Raw genomic sequence first — 15,559 nt, forward strand, 5'->3', positions numbered from 1 at the left:
AAAATTAGTACCTGCTAAAATGATGTCTAGGAACATTCATCATCAAGAGAACAGAGACATTATTGTAAATACTGGTACACAGCATATTACATACATCTGCAGTTCTCTAGTCACCAGAACAATAACAGGAAACTTGTTAATCTGAACATGTAAAATGTGCAAAACAGTACATTTCACATATGTGTCAGGTAAAATTCCTGGGAATTGGGAATATTTGCCCATAGGGTAAGAGAAAGGAAGTGGAGGGTTAGGAAGCCATACATTAAAACCTGTAGTTTTCCCTAAAAAGTTTAAGGAGAACTAAGTGTTGGTGGCTTGTGCCTGTCATCCTAGATACTCAGAAGGCTGAAACCTGAAGGGTTGTGTTTCAGTCATCCCTGACAGGAAAGTTCATGAGACTTATCTCCACTTAACTACAAAAAAGCTAGAAATGGAGCTATGACTGAACAGTTCCCAGATCCTGAGTTCAAGCCCCATGACAACACACACATACAAAAAAAAAAAAGAAAGAAAGTTGAGGGAGAAGTAGCTACATGGAATAAGATGGGACAACTGTGGAAGTTGGATGTTTTGTTAGGTTGACCACTAATTTATCTTTATATTTTGGATTATCTGCTGATATGCTTTGGTCATGTTTCCATAGAAATTGATTTTTTTCATATTGTTTTAAATTAACCTTAATTAGTCTGATATGTGAATACTTTTATCAGCAACTACAGTACTTCCCAGCCCAAACTGCCTTAATTTATTAATGATAGTAAGATAGTTTTTAATGTAGTCAGAATTTCAAATTATGTATTTCTGTGATTTTTTTTTTCCTTAAAAGGGTTTCTCTAAACTAAGAACAAGTAAGTACTCCTTCCTGATTTATGGTTTCAGTTGTATCTTTATCTTTAATCACTCATAATTATATTTAATATCTTTTTTAATCCCACTTATTAACATACCAACTATTGATTTGAAGTGCCTTTATATAGTACATTCTTAAGTACAGAGAATAATGTTTTTGTTGATACATGTTTATTGCTTTTTGAGTATCATTTCTTTCTACTACATTTCTCCAAATAATAATAATAATACATGCAGATGAGTTGATATTTAAAGCTTATGGGCACAGAAAGCAAGGGAGGAAGGGTAATTAAATGCAGTTATGCTATTCAGTATACACTATGTGGACAATGACCTATGTAACTTGTGGGTCGAGATGGGAGAGGGAAATGGGGGAAAGAGAAGGAAGGTTTGTTCAAAAAAGAAATGTACTTATGAAATGGTAATCCCTCTGTATGACATTAATAATAACAATAAGATTATATTAAAAAAATAAAACAAAGGTTATAACAGGTTATAGAGTAGACATGTTAGCATGTAAAAGGCCCTGGGTTGCATTCTAAGCACTGCAAAAAACAAATCTCTAAAGGTTATGACAGTGAGGTTTGCTGCGTTTCCTGTTCCTATCCCCCGCTACCATGCTACCATCGTGGGCCCTGGCAAAGAAGCAGCTGGCTCTACCCTCTGCTGTTTCATTGTTACTTACACACCTTTCTTAGTAACATTGATCAAATCTGTTTTAAACACCTGTGACTATTGTAGTCTGTAGACAGGACCTGTCTAGCTGGCATGCTCTTCATCTTCAAAATGGAAAACCATTCAAAACTAAAAAAATTTCGTTTAGTATACATTCTGAAAAACGAGTTTATGACTAATTATTGTTATCCACTGTTTATTAGTTTTTTTGTTGTTGTTGGTGGTGGTGGTGGTGGGGCTTGAGTGCTATCCCTGAGCTCTTGTGCTCAAGGCTAGCGCTCTACTACTTTGAGCCACAGCTCCATGTCCAGTTTTCTGTTGGTTAATTGGAAGTAAGAGTCTCATGGACTTTTACTACCTTGGCTGGCTTTTAACCGCGAGCCTCAGATATCAGCCTCCTGAGTAGCTAGGGTAACTGGTGTAAGCTACTAGCACCTGGCACCTTTTTGTGAAGTAAATATTACAATTGCTTTTTTGTTTTTCATTCTCAAACTTTCTTGAAGTTTCCAGATGCCCAGTCAAAGTCCAGGTTTTCTTGCTGTTCTTCCTGATACGTTCTTTTCCAGGCTTGTAGACATACTTATAAATGGAGCTGCTAGCTTTCAGCTTTATTTATTTTTAATTATTATTAGTTTGTAGGGTGGGACTGGGAGGGGTCGTGAGGCTTGAACTCTGGGCCTGAGTGCTGTCCCTGAGTCTCTTCAGTTCAAGGTGAGTGTTCTACCACTTGAGCCACAGTGCCACTTCTGGTAGTTAATTGGGGATAAGAGTCTCACCAACTTTGTTGCCCAAGCTGGCTTTGAACTCCTATCCTCAGATTTCAGCCTTCTGAGTAGGATTACAGGTGTGAGCCACCAACACCCACCTTACCTTTCAGCTTTATTGATAGTATGAGTAGGATCTTTTTTCCATTCTGGTTTTTGACAAATTCTGTCTATATTGGGAGTGTATTGACATAGAAAGAAACATGCTCATATTGATCACTGTTGCCATTGTGTTGCATATTAATTTCTTTAACTTCTCCAAGTCATGTTTATAACTACTGTACTAGTGTACACCAGTCCAATCAAGCACGGGGGGCTGGAGTCCCTCCTTCCAAGTCAAAAAAGGGGCAGACACCTGGAGGAGCTCAGTTTGTTGGGTTGGAGCTGTACAAACGACTCAAGGAATTTTTGAAGAATTACTTGACAAATCTTCTTAAGGTAAGATGATTTGTAGCTCTATTTAGCAGAAGATGGAATGTTTAAAAAGTAGCCATTCTTATACCTTAACAGCTAAATCTTTCACTTGGCTTGATCACTGTTTCACTTGAACATGTGCTTGGAGATGGTTGAATATTGCGTAGTGTTTTACCTATTACGAAAAAAACCATATACTATATTCTGTTCTTTCACTCAGTGAAATTAAACACTTGATAACTTTATATCATAGTATTATTTTTTCTTCTTAGCTAATTTATGACTGATGTTAAGATTGATGAGTATTTTTATTTGCAGCATATGGTTATATACTCAGATTACTCATTTTGAATCTAATGTGGTATTTGTTCTTCTTCAAGATCCATAAATAAGAGTATAACTCTATTATAGAGCATTACCTAGCATGTTCAAGGCTCTGGGTTCCATCCATCCCCAGCACTGCCTTCCCCAAAAAAAAAAAAAAAAAAGGAAGAAAGAAGTAAAAAATTCCAAGATTATTTTAGCCATCATGTTGTCATATGTAATATAGCTGCTTTACAGTCACAAAATATATTTCAAACTGCTACCGTAAACTAGTCTAGATGTCTCTACAAATATCCATGTCCTTTGAGTAGGGAGCTCTTCTGCTGTAAGCCTTTGCTTGGACTGCAGGAGGGGTCTTTTCCCTTTCACCTTTGCTCTTTTCCTCAGTCTCCATACTCAGACAGTGTGATACTTGACATCAGCTACTGTAGGCAGGCATCTCCTTCATCTATTCTGTGCATCTGTTAGTCAGTGAGCAAAGACTTCTCTGGAGTTCTCAGAGACTTCCTTGAATATGGCCAGAATTATATATTTTATTTTAGCTAATCCTGGGGCTTGACCTATGGGGCTAGGCCCTGTCCCTGATCTTTTTGCTAAAGGTTCTACCACTTGAGCCACAGCACCACTTCCAGCTTTTGCTGAGTAGTTCATTGGAGAAAAATGTCTCACAAATCTTCCTGCCCAGACTGGCTTCGAACTGTGATCATCAGATCTCAGCCTCTTGAGTAGCCAGGATTATAGGTATAAGCCACCAGCACCCAGCATGGCAGAAATTATATGCAAAAAAAGTCATCATGCTACAGATTGCTTTCCTTAATTATTTTATAAGCTAATTAGGAACACATCATCCTAACAGACCATAGTTGATTGGCACAGATTGTGAGTAGTATAGTATGACTTCCATACTCCTCAGTGTTTATGAGGCCGCCATTGTGTTCATGATGTCCTTGGTATTTACAACTCTTTATAAATAACACATCATATTTACTGTTTGGTACCAAAGTGAAGGAACAGTGTATTGTGCTGTATAAAAATGAGATTGTCCGAGCTGGGTGCCGGTAGATCACACCTATAATCCAAGGTACTCAGGAGGTTGAGATCTGAGGATAGTGGTTCAAAGCCAGCCAGGGCAGGAAAGTCTGTGAGACTCTTAACCTCCAATTAACCACCAAAAAAGCTGAAAATGGAGATGTGGCTCAAGTGGTTGAGCACTAGCTGTAGGCAAAAGAAGCTCAGTGAATGAGTTCAAGCACTAGGACTGGCACAAAGAACAAATAAAAATTAAAACATGAGATAGCCAGGCCATCAATGATGTGTTTGCATTTTTTAAAAAGGCTATACCATCATCTAGAGCAGTTTGGCTTTACATCTTAAAGGTTATTTCATAATACTCAAATGAACAGAAATTTGGTGTGTTGGATATGATCATATTTTTACATGGATGAATGAGTCACTTGAGGTCCTAATTTGTGGAGCTTCAATTCTGCAGACCTGTGGCTCTTTATCTTTTTCTTTCTTTGTTGGTTGTGGGGCTTGAACTCAGGGCCTGGGTGCTGTCCTTAAGCTTTTTCACTCAAGGCTAATGCTTTACTACTTTGAGCCATAGCTCCACTTCCAGTTTTCTGGTGGTGAAGTGGACATAAGAGTCTTGTAGAGTTACTACCCAAGCTGGCTTTGAACCGTAATCCTCAGATCTTAGCCTCCTGAGCAGCTAGGAATACAGTTGTGAGCCACCAGTGCCCATCTACCTTTGGCTCTTTTTAAAGTCAGGACATATTTTGTAGATGCCATTAGTACCTAGGAAAAATTTCAAGTTCATTTTCTCCATTTAGAAATTTGAGGTTTAATTGTAGAAATCTCAATAAGTCTAATGATCTTGAAAAGTATAGTTTTTGTCATGTAAAGGAGATATTGTACCATTGTTTTCATTTTGTTTTTATAAAATGAAACATACATAGATTTTTTTTTTATGACTTTTTAGTAAATTTAGCCGGGCACCAGTGGCTTACACCTGTAATCCTAGCTGCTCAGGAGGCTGAGATCTGTTCATTGCCATTCGAAGCCAGCCCAGGCAGAAAAGTTCTTATAATGTTGTTATCGCCAGTAAACTATTCAAAAAAAAAAGTACAAATGGTGCTGTGGCTCAAGTGGTAGCATGCTAGTTTTGAACACAAAAAAGCTCAGGGATAGGACCCAGACCATGAATCAGCAAAAAAAAAGTAAATTTAAAATTGGGATTTGTTAGTGACATCTGTTACACCTAAAGACACTGTATGTCATTAACTTTTATCTTTAATGTATTACATGACAAAATCATTACAGTTTTGGGACTTATTTTTAGGATGGAGAGGATTTGATGGATGAGAGCGTACTGAAATTCTACACCCAGCAGTGGGAAGACTACCGATTCTCCAGCAAAGTACTAAATGGAATCTGTGCCTACCTCAATAGACATTGGGTCCGCCGTGAATGTGATGAAGGACGGAAAGGAATATATGAAATCTATTCGGTAAGCTTTCTTTTTTAATAGTTCAGATGTGAGTTTCTTAGTGACATATTTATTATCTTTCAGTAAAGGGATCTAAGCCATTGTTTCACTGCTCTCATAGTAATTATCTATAAATGGTTATCTTTCAGTAAAGGAATCTAAGCCATTCCACTGTTTTCATAGTAATTATCTATAAATGGTTATTAAATATTCCAGGCTAGGAAAGTAGAAGGGTGGAAAACTGGAATTCTACAATACTCTTGTACTTTCCTGTGCCTTTTTTTTTTTTTTTTTTCTTATTTTTGTGTGTGGGGTTTAAACTCAGGGTCTAGGCACTGTCTCTGAGCTTTTTTACTTAAGGCTAGCCCTCTACCACTTGAACCACAGATCCACTTTTGGCTTTTTGGTGGTTAATTAGAGGTAAAAATCTCAAGGACTTTCTTGCCCCAGCTGCCTTCCATCCATTATCCTCAGGTCTCAGCTCCCTGAGTAGCTAGGATAGCAGGCATAAGCCCCGGTGGGCCCAGCTGTGTTTATTTTTTAAAAGTGTTATCTGTAACTATATATATATGTATATATATATAATATACAGTACTTGTGGTTGGCCTGGAACTGCCTGAGTTTCAACACTGGAATCCTGAATCCTGACAGTGACTGGCAAGTCAGTTACCTGAGACTTCACTGAGGCTTTCAAAACTTACAGCATCAATATGACCTGGTACAAATTCTCAGACTTCATCCTAGACTTAATTAAATATGCTATAGAGAGGGAGAAGAAATCTGTTTTGTTTGCGTGTTTGCTTTAGTACTGGGAGTTGAACTCAGTGCATCAGGCTTGTTTATTCAGCTGGTGCTCTATCATTTGAGCCACACTTCCAGCCCAACTTTTTGCTGGTTATTTTGGAAATGTCCTCAGACATGTCTATCCAGACTGGCTTCAAACCTCAATACTTCTGGTCTTATTCTACTCAGTTACTAGGATTACAGGCATGAGCCACTGACACCTGGCTCCAAAAATCTATTTTTAAAAGTTTCCTAAACGATTCTCAGGAACATACAAATCTAAGAACCATTGTGGTAGAGCTGGTAAGAGAGAACTTGTTGAAAGCAAGCTGTCTGTCTACTTACAATTGTGCTGTCAGAGAAACAGGTAGTGTTTGGGGGCTGCTGTTCTTAAAATGCCAAAATATACATAATGAAACCTCTTCCTTATCCAAGATTACTGCTGTTACCACAATGTTGCCATACAGATTTATGGTAGTTAATTGGAGTCTCCTAACTTTCCTGCTTGAGCTGGCTTTGAACCAGGATACTCAGATCTCAGCTTCCTGAGTAGTTAGGATTACAGGCATAAGTCACCTGCACCTGGCTTAATTTACCTGCTCCATATTCCCTTCCTCCCCGCACCCCCCCCCTCCAGTGGAGTTTGAATTCAAGGCCTTCTGCTTACCAGGCAGTTACTTTCTCTGTCTCTTGAGCCACACTGTAGCCCTTTTTGCTTTAGATATTTTTTGAATAGGGTCTTCACTTCTTGACCTAGCCAGCCTGGACCACTATCTTACTATTTATGCTTCCCCTGGAGCTGGGATGACAGGCCTGCACCACAGAGCCGAGCCTAGCATTTTATTCACTGAGGTGGGGTCTCTTAATTTTTTTTACCTGCTGGTCTTGAACTTCAGTCTTCCTGATCTCAGTTTCTCAAGTAGCTAGGATTGTGAACCTGAGCCACCAGGCCTGGCCTGACATATTGTTTATGTTTATATTTATATTCTACACCACAACTGTTGCTTCCTAGTGGCACTTTGTTACTGAGTTAGACTTTCAACAAAGCTTTAGGTTTATTTTTTTTGAAATTTTTGTGTTTCCCTTTTTTAAAAATGTGTTTTTATAGTTGACAAAAATAATGTATATTTATCATGTACAGCATGTTGGAAATGTGTGTTGTGGAATAGCAGGTGTGCTTCGCCTTGGCGAAGATGCCTTCTAGAGGCTGAGTTGGCAAGTCGGCATGGTCCCGTTGGTCACCATTGAGAAGCCCACTGTGATCCAAAGTCCTGTGCGAACCCGGCAGCACCACAGACTCCCAAATTGTTTGTCTGTCTTTTCTTTTCTTTTCTTTTCTTATTGTGAAAATACTGTATAGAGAGAGGGGTTACAATTACATGGGCAAGATAATGAGTACATTTCTTATCAAGCATTATTGCCTCCTCCTTTGTTTCCCCTTCCCATCCCTTCCCATCTCCCATCTTCCCCCTACACCTCCCCCCCCCAATCCCAACCAATTCAGATTTAAGTGCTCTCTGCATCTGTGGCTACTGTTTAGAAACACCACCTAAGTTCTAGCCAAGGCCACTCAGCTTCTCCACCTGGAAAGTGCTCCACAGGGAGCCTGCTGAGCCGCACAGTGTGGATGACTTGGGACAGTGCCAGAGTCTCCAGAAAATGGGCAATTTTGTCATAAAATCATTTCACAACAAATTAGGGAGATCCTTCCTCCCGTCCCCCACAAGGATGCTGTAGCTTTCTAGCTATAGAAAGTTGCTGGTTTCCTCTCATTAAGTAGAGGACGTAAGTTAAATTTCTTTTAAGTATACTAGTTCTTTGTTAGAAGTCAGTGACAGGATGACATTTTCCTTGTTGTCTCACTCCCGGCTGAGGGGGCTGAAGAGTCCAGGGGTAGCCGCTAAGACTCCGTATAGACAAAGAGGGGACTTTCGGAGCACCACCTACCCCAGGTGGCATTGTCCTGTGGAACAGTCTTGTGGAAGGTGCTACTACAGCACCTTTCAAACATCATAGCACAGAATTTAATAAAATCTTATTTTTTGTTCTGATGTTAGCCTTGAACTACACATGGTTTTATGTTGAAATTCTGCATCCATACTGTTTATTTGGTGCAGATATCACTTTGAAAGTTCTTTATAGGTATTAAATTTACATATCATCTTTTTAGAAGGGTATAATCCTTATAAATCCAGTTTTATCTCTAGTTAAATTTAAGGACTATAAGAATGGTAACAATTAGGCTTAAATGATTTTTCTCAACAGGCTTTTCTTGTTGTTGGGTTTTGCCAGTCCTGGGGCTTGAACTCAGTGCCTGGGAACTGTCCTTGAGCTTCTTTTGCTCAGAGCTAGCGTTCTACCACTTGAGCCACAGCACCACTTCCAGCTTTTTCTGGTTTTGTGGTACTGAGGAATTGAATCCAGGGCTTCATGCTTGCTAGGCAAGCACTCTACCACTGAGCCACATTCCCAGCTCCCTAGGTATTTTCTGTTAAACTTCAAAACTTGAATATTGTTTGAATGGACAAATTCTTTTCCCAACAGTTTTGAAGTCATGTTAAGCATGATCATACCCTTTTGTAATTCCAGTGCTCCATAGACTGAGGCAGAAAATCATGACTTGCTACTTAGCTAATCCCTGCCTATCACAAACAAACACATTACCTAATTAATCAATGGGGAAGTCATGTATGGAATCTAACACTTTCTTTTAGAGAGCATGTTTATAATAATTAGTTTTGGCATTACTCCTGTGGGAAGTTTAGGGAAATGGAAAAATATAACATGATAATAGGTAATATTCAATTTATACATGTGTCTCAGACACAAACACAAGTACAGTGGGAGGTCTAAATAATTATGTACAATACTGTTCACATTTAAAGCATGGTTTACATTTACTTGGCTTACACAAGTATATAAAAACTTCACAGGACTTCAAATTTTTTAATAATCTGTGGTTTCTCTTACTGAGTTTTAAGAAGCTATGGTAATAAATGAAATTAGTTGTTATCAAGTGTGTTACCTCAAAAATTAAATTTGTTTGGTCCAGGGAACAAATTTGTACATGAAGCTACTATTATCCTTTAAACTGACAGGAAAGTTCTTAAATCAGAGGGTTTTTTGGTATCATTACTGTTAAAGGGTGAGTTGATAAACATCTGCGTTTATATACTGCTTGAAGTAGTCAACCTCAAGACCAACACTCTGATTTCATTCTGATGATACATTTTTACTAAGTTATAGTCTACAAATTTTATAAAATTTAGGATTTAAGCCAGGTGCCAGTAGCTCATGCCAGTAATCCTAGCTACTCAGGAGGCTGAGAGCCGAGGATCATGGTTCAAAGTCAGAAGTGGCCTTGTGGCTCAAGTGGTAGAGCACTCACCTTGGGACAGCGCCCGGGCCCAGAGTTCAAACCCCAGGATTAGGGGAGAAAAAAAATTAAGATTTAAGTTATTTTCTATTAGTCTTGAGGAAAACATAGATTTTTTTAATACTTTTCTCTTTTCATCCAGCTTGCATTGGTGACCTGGAGAGATTGTCTGTTCAGGCCATTGAATAAACAGGTACCTACTTGTGTGCATATGTGCATTCATGTGTGTGCATGGGTACACTCGCATAGGCACTTGTCCATGCGTGCATTCCTCTGTGTGTGCGAGTGTGTTTTGCTTTTAGAATCTCTTCCGACTTTCATCTCATAGCCTTCATCTTCCTCAGTCTTTGGAATGTTTGAGGGCTGTGTAGTCACTGTGTTCTGCAATCTTATCTTACATTTTCCTGTGTTTTTTCTAAAGGTAACAAATGCTGTTTTAAAACTGATTGAAAAAGAAAGAAATGGTGAAACCATCAATACAAGACTGATTAGTGGAGTTGTACAATCTTACGGTAAATAATTTCCCTTTAATTTATTCAGCTTTCATATCACATGGAAATTGTAACAATGTCCTAACATATTTATGTTAAAACATTTTACTAGAATTTGCTAGCATTTACAAATACCTATCATTTTCTTTAGGTCAGTGATTTTAATCAGATTTTGTCCATCATAAAATTTGTTTTAACCTTGTGCCTTAAGGACATTTTTAATGAAAAAGAAATTTGAATTCTTTTCTAGTCTCATATAAAATATGATAGAGTTATTTAGCTACTGTTAACCAGAAATCTATATCAGCTTGAAAAATTGAGATTGTATTGCTTTGAAAGCTTAAAATTAAAAATTTTAACTAGTTTTGGAAATGTTTAAATTCCCTGAACTTCCTGATAATTTTGAAGATACCTGGCCATAAGTCAGAATTATTTGTGTTTTATATATCTTGAATTTTTCACTTTTACTGAAACAAGTGTACCTTAATACTAGCAACTAAGAGTGACCTTGTACCCTCCATTTCACACTGACCTTTACACATAACTAACTGAATGCTACACCTAAGTATTTTCTGTGAAATATAACAAAAAATAGGGTAATTGAAATATAGCTCATATTTATTTCTAGTGGAATTGGGGCTGAATGAAGATGATGCATTTGCAAAGGGCCCTACGTTAACAGTGTATAAAGAATCCTTTGAATCTCAATTTTTGGCTGACACAGAGAGATTTTATACCAGAGAGAGTACTGAATTCTTGCAGCAGAACCCAGTTACTGAATATATGAAAAAGGTAAGCGTGACTATAGTACATAAAGTAGACTTAAGTTAAATAGTTATTGCTCCTCAATAAGTTCCTGGGCGCAAGACCATGTGTGGGCACCGCAGTCAGGCAGCTTTGTTAGCAAGCAGGCACTTTTCTTCTCCAGGGAACTTTTATAAGTTGATCTGGTAATCACAACTGAGTGTTCCTGTGACTGTCCTAACGAAAAACTCGTGATAGCTGCATGCCTTGTGTATTTTGAAGTGTCTCTTCTGGAATGTGGATCTATGCGTAATGGATGTCAGTCTTCCATGTCAGTGAGAAACAAGATTTGTAGTAAGGGACAGGTCCTTTTGCAACAGAAGGACCTAAATGTTGATTTGGGAGAGAATAAGATCCAAGATAGAGCCATGTGTCATACATTCCTTTTGTACTAGGTGATGCTTCATGAAGTTCTAGAAGGATTATTCTTTGTTCTCGTTCCCAAAAATTGTGTTCTGGATATAGGCTCTGGGAAATGACCAGATCAGAAGTCAACAAACTTTCCTTTCCACAGAGCCAGGTAGTAAATACATTAGGCTTTGCAAGCTATCTTTGCTTTCTGTTACAACTAATTCCACTCTGCCATGAGATAAAAGTTAATTTTCAAAATAAAAATTACAAAAATAGGCAGCAGAATTTGGCGTACAGGCTTATAGTTTGCTGACCCCTGACCTAGAAGTACTAGATATCCAGGTAATCTGACTCATGCTAAGTCTGATATCTGCTTTTCCTTTCTTTCCTACTCCTTTGTAGATCTAGTGAATGAACTGCAGAGATAGAAAGTAAAAGCACCCGATCTGTTCCTGTTGCATAAAATCTACCCAGTTTGTGATTTGGGAGACAGTGTTTGTAAGTAGGGCTTCCAAGTTTAAAGTGAAAGTCCTCTACAAAGTTTGGTATCTCAAAATCTAACAAATGGAACTATGCTTAGACTAGTAATAGTTCTTTGTGTATATTTTGGGTTGATTTTGTATGCTGACTGAAACCTAAGAAGTTCATTCAGAGTTTCAGACAACTGCCCAACAAGTGGACTTTTGAAACATGATCTGTTTAGAATCGTAGCATCTCTTGTGGCAATGTAGTTTTCATAAGCAGGTTTCTTGTTGAATTCTACCATCCGTGGTGATTCTTTTAAACCATAGGTTTTTAAAGTAGAACTTCTGTCAGGCCCACACCTCTCGTGAAGACCTGCCTGTCTGTAGACTTCCTCTTCTGTTGTGCCCTCACTCTCTTACCCAGCTATAGAAGGGGTAGCACACTGCTGTAAGGAACGCACCTTGTTAGACAAAGCAGTGTGATTACTCCTGAAGCAGGGCAGGCAGATAGGGAGCAGCAATGTCCAGTGGCCTGGATATTTTCCATCCAGTGTTGAGTCCTGCCTCTAAGGAATGCTCTATGCATTTAGTTCCCATCAAATACTGTTTTTGTTTTTTGCTAGTCCTGGTGCTTGAACTCGGGGCCTGGGCACTGTTCCTGAGTTTCTTTTGCTCAAGGCTAATACTCTACCACTTGAAACAGAGCATGGCTTTTGGCTTTTTCTGTTTATATGGTACTGAGAAATCAAACTCAGGGCTTCATGTATACTAGGCAAGCACTCTACCACTGAGCCACATTCATAGCCCCAAATACATTTCTTGTTAGAAGAGTTTTAGGTTTGTCCCATATCTACTTACTAGTTCACACCAAACATGACTTCCAACCGTAACACAGAGAAGCTACAAGCATGAAACCAGAATTTAACCACAGAAACTTCTCATACATTTTAGTCTTGCATCTCAAGCTAGATCGTGAGCCATCATTTACTATTTTCCTCAGTTTTCTCACCTGTAAAGGGGAAATAATACAGGATAATAATGACACTAAATGAACCGTAATTTTAAATTAAGTAGCATGAGATGTAAAGTGTGTGTATGTGTATGTGCATCTGTGTATGAAGATGTCCTAGCATAAGTGCACGACAAAAACAAACCTGATGAGAGGGCTTGGTCTTAGACATTCCCTCCTCACGTTCTGTGGTGCCAACTTTCAATTCAGTAACTTAAGGAAAAACCATGCCTATCAAAACAAATAGAAAGCCAAACCCATGAAAAGTGCTGCAATAGTAAACCTTTAGGAAGCATCTCACTTCCTTTCAACAGCAGTTTGGGTTGATAGTCACACTCAAAAGAATTTCTATTCACTTTGCTGTTGCTGGAAATATTTTAGTGCAAGCATGAATCTTTGACCCATCTTTGTGAGGATGGATTTGATGGCTGAACACTGCAAGTCATGTTAGTATTATTATTTTTTTGGGGGGGTCCGGTCTTGGGGCCTGAACTCTGGGCCTGGCCACTGTCCCTCAGTTCTTCAGCTCAAGGCTAGTGCTCTACCACTTGAGCCACAGCGCCACTTCCGGCTTTTTTCATTTTGCTTATGTGGTGCTGAGGAATTGAACCCAGGGCCTCAGGCATGCAAGGCAAGTGCTCTACCACTGAGCCACCTTCCCAGCCCCCATGTTAGTATTATTAAAATATACTGCTTCATGTGATTGAGACTAATTTGAGCTCTAAAAACCATGGCTGTCCTTTCAAAAACCTAATGAAACACTCAGGACTTTGGTTTCTTTACCAATCAATATATGAAATAAGCTATGTTGGAGGCCCTTCTGGCCACAATGGGTCCCTAATCATGTAGGTACCTGCTTCTCACCCCCTGCAATAAAGATCTGGAGAAAGCAACTACTTTTTCTAGCTAAAAAGGAAGAAAGCCAGTAGTACTCAGAATGAATCATCAGTAACACCAACATGCTAATCTTTCCTCTTGGGAAGGGGTAAAAGTTTGTTTTGCTGCTCAGAGTGATACTTTTCCAAGAAACATGTGTAACATGAAGCAGAAAAAGTAATGCTGTTTGGTTTGCATGTTCTCGTCAGCCTTTTGAGGTATCAGGTTTATTGAAACACAGAAATGCAGCAGCAGACATCAACATAGCACTTCTGGGTTCATGTGCACAAGGATTCTTGGAAGAGAAACAAAATTACACATTAATTATAGATGTTCTGAAAAAATATGGATGATATAAACATGGAAGGCGTGGGGCACTGTTAGTGGTTATGGGTGTGAAGTGGCTTGGAATGAGGCTACAGATTTTTTTGTAACCTTTTTCATTAATGATTTGTTAACATATATGTAAGTATTTTAATCTAGTGGATACTGATATTTCACTTCCCAAATACATTGTAACTTATTTTAGAACAAAAATTTTGCCAGCTGTGGGGCTTGAACTTAGGGCCTGAGCTCTGTCCCTGAGCCTCTCTGTGCTTAAGGCTAACGCTCTACCACTTGAGCCACAGCACCACTCCTGGCTTTTTCTGTTTACATGGTACAGAGGAATGGAACCCTGGACTTCGTGCATGCTAGGCAAGCACTCTACCACAAGGCCACATTCCCAGCCTATTTTAGAACATTTTATTGGTTTTGTTTTGTTTTCAGCACTGGGGTTTGAACTTGCTCTTGTAGGACCTTGCTCTTGCCAGGCAGACACTCTACCTCTTGGGTCATGCCCCCAACCCAGCACATTTTAATATTTTGTAAATTAATTAAATTAATTTTACTGGAAATTGAACAAAAGTCAAGTTTTTATTATATATTTGTAAATTATTCGCTTCTCAATTTTTTCATTTGGATAAATGTATATTGACTTGCTAGAGACTGTTGTATGTTAAGGGTACTGGGCTTTTGTTTGTTTTTTGGGGGGGTCCAGTCGTGGGGCCTGAACTCTGGGCCTGGGCGCTGTCCCTCAGCTCTTCAGCTCAAGGCTAGCGCTCTACCACTTGAGCCACAGCGCCACTTCCGGCTTTTTTCTTTTTGCTTATGCGGTGCTGAGGAATCGATCCCAGGGCCTCAGGCATGCAAGGCAAGCACTCTACCACTGAGCCACCTTCCCAGCCCAGGTACTGGGCTTTTGATATATACTGTAGATATTGTCCAAATTTATTTCTCTTGGTTAGGCCTTTCGATAGAGTGTATAATTAGATAGTAGCCTCTCTGTATGGTGCAGCAACTGATTATGCAAAGCTGCCTAATTAGTTGCTCACGTTTTCTTGGCTGTTGAATTTTGCAGAGATGTCTTAAGATTATACCAAATCTGAAAATCATTTGGAGAGTATTAGAGTTTTTACAATTCAAAATGTAATTTTTTTTTGTCTATATTTGTTCAGATCACCTGGATAATTTGAGTTTATTAGTGAAATTTCTGTCTTGCTTTGGTGATTTGGTGATTCCTAAGTAACTCTTCACACCAAACATGTTTATTTTTGTGATGGATTCTAATATATACTGACACTCATTTTGCTGCTGTATTAAATTGCCTATTTTTCTGTCTTCCATGGAGGGAAACAAGAAGTTGAGATGTGTAAATAACCTAGTAGATTTGAGATATGTACATATTCAGTGATTGGTAATAGTTTTGTTGTTGTTTAATTTTTAGAGTCTTATTACTAAGGGCTCTTTCCTAGGATTATGCTGATGTGATCCTTGACTTGAGGCCTATTTCAGTCAGATGTAGAACTTTGTAACATGTAGAAGAGAACTTACAGGTTTCTCAGAGGGTCAG

At 38.7% G+C, this 15,559-nt stretch overlaps 1 protein-coding gene across 4 annotated transcripts in view; it reads left to right on the forward strand.

The window, feature by feature from the left end:
• Window positions 1-15,559, forward strand: part of Cul1 (cullin 1) — a 76,549-nt gene that overhangs the window by 36,579 nt on the left and 24,411 nt on the right. For all 4 annotated transcript variants that reach the window (XM_042677156.1, XM_042677153.1, XM_042677155.1 and 1 more), the window contains 5 exons: window positions 2,552-2,726; window positions 5,368-5,535; window positions 9,816-9,866; window positions 10,095-10,185; window positions 10,793-10,956. In XM_042677156.1, coding sequence (XP_042533090.1) covers window positions 2,552-2,726; window positions 5,368-5,535; window positions 9,816-9,866; window positions 10,095-10,185; window positions 10,793-10,956 — 649 coding nt within the window. The remainder of the gene's footprint in view (window positions 1-2,551; window positions 2,727-5,367; window positions 5,536-9,815; window positions 9,867-10,094; window positions 10,186-10,792; window positions 10,957-15,559) is intronic.

The sequence above is a fragment of the Dipodomys spectabilis genome, unplaced genomic scaffold (genome assembly GCF_019054845.1).
Source record: "Dipodomys spectabilis isolate Male_0828 unplaced genomic scaffold, ASM1905484v1 ptg000034l, whole genome shotgun sequence".
Classification (NCBI taxonomy): Eukaryota; Metazoa; Chordata; class Mammalia; order Rodentia; family Heteromyidae; genus Dipodomys; species Dipodomys spectabilis.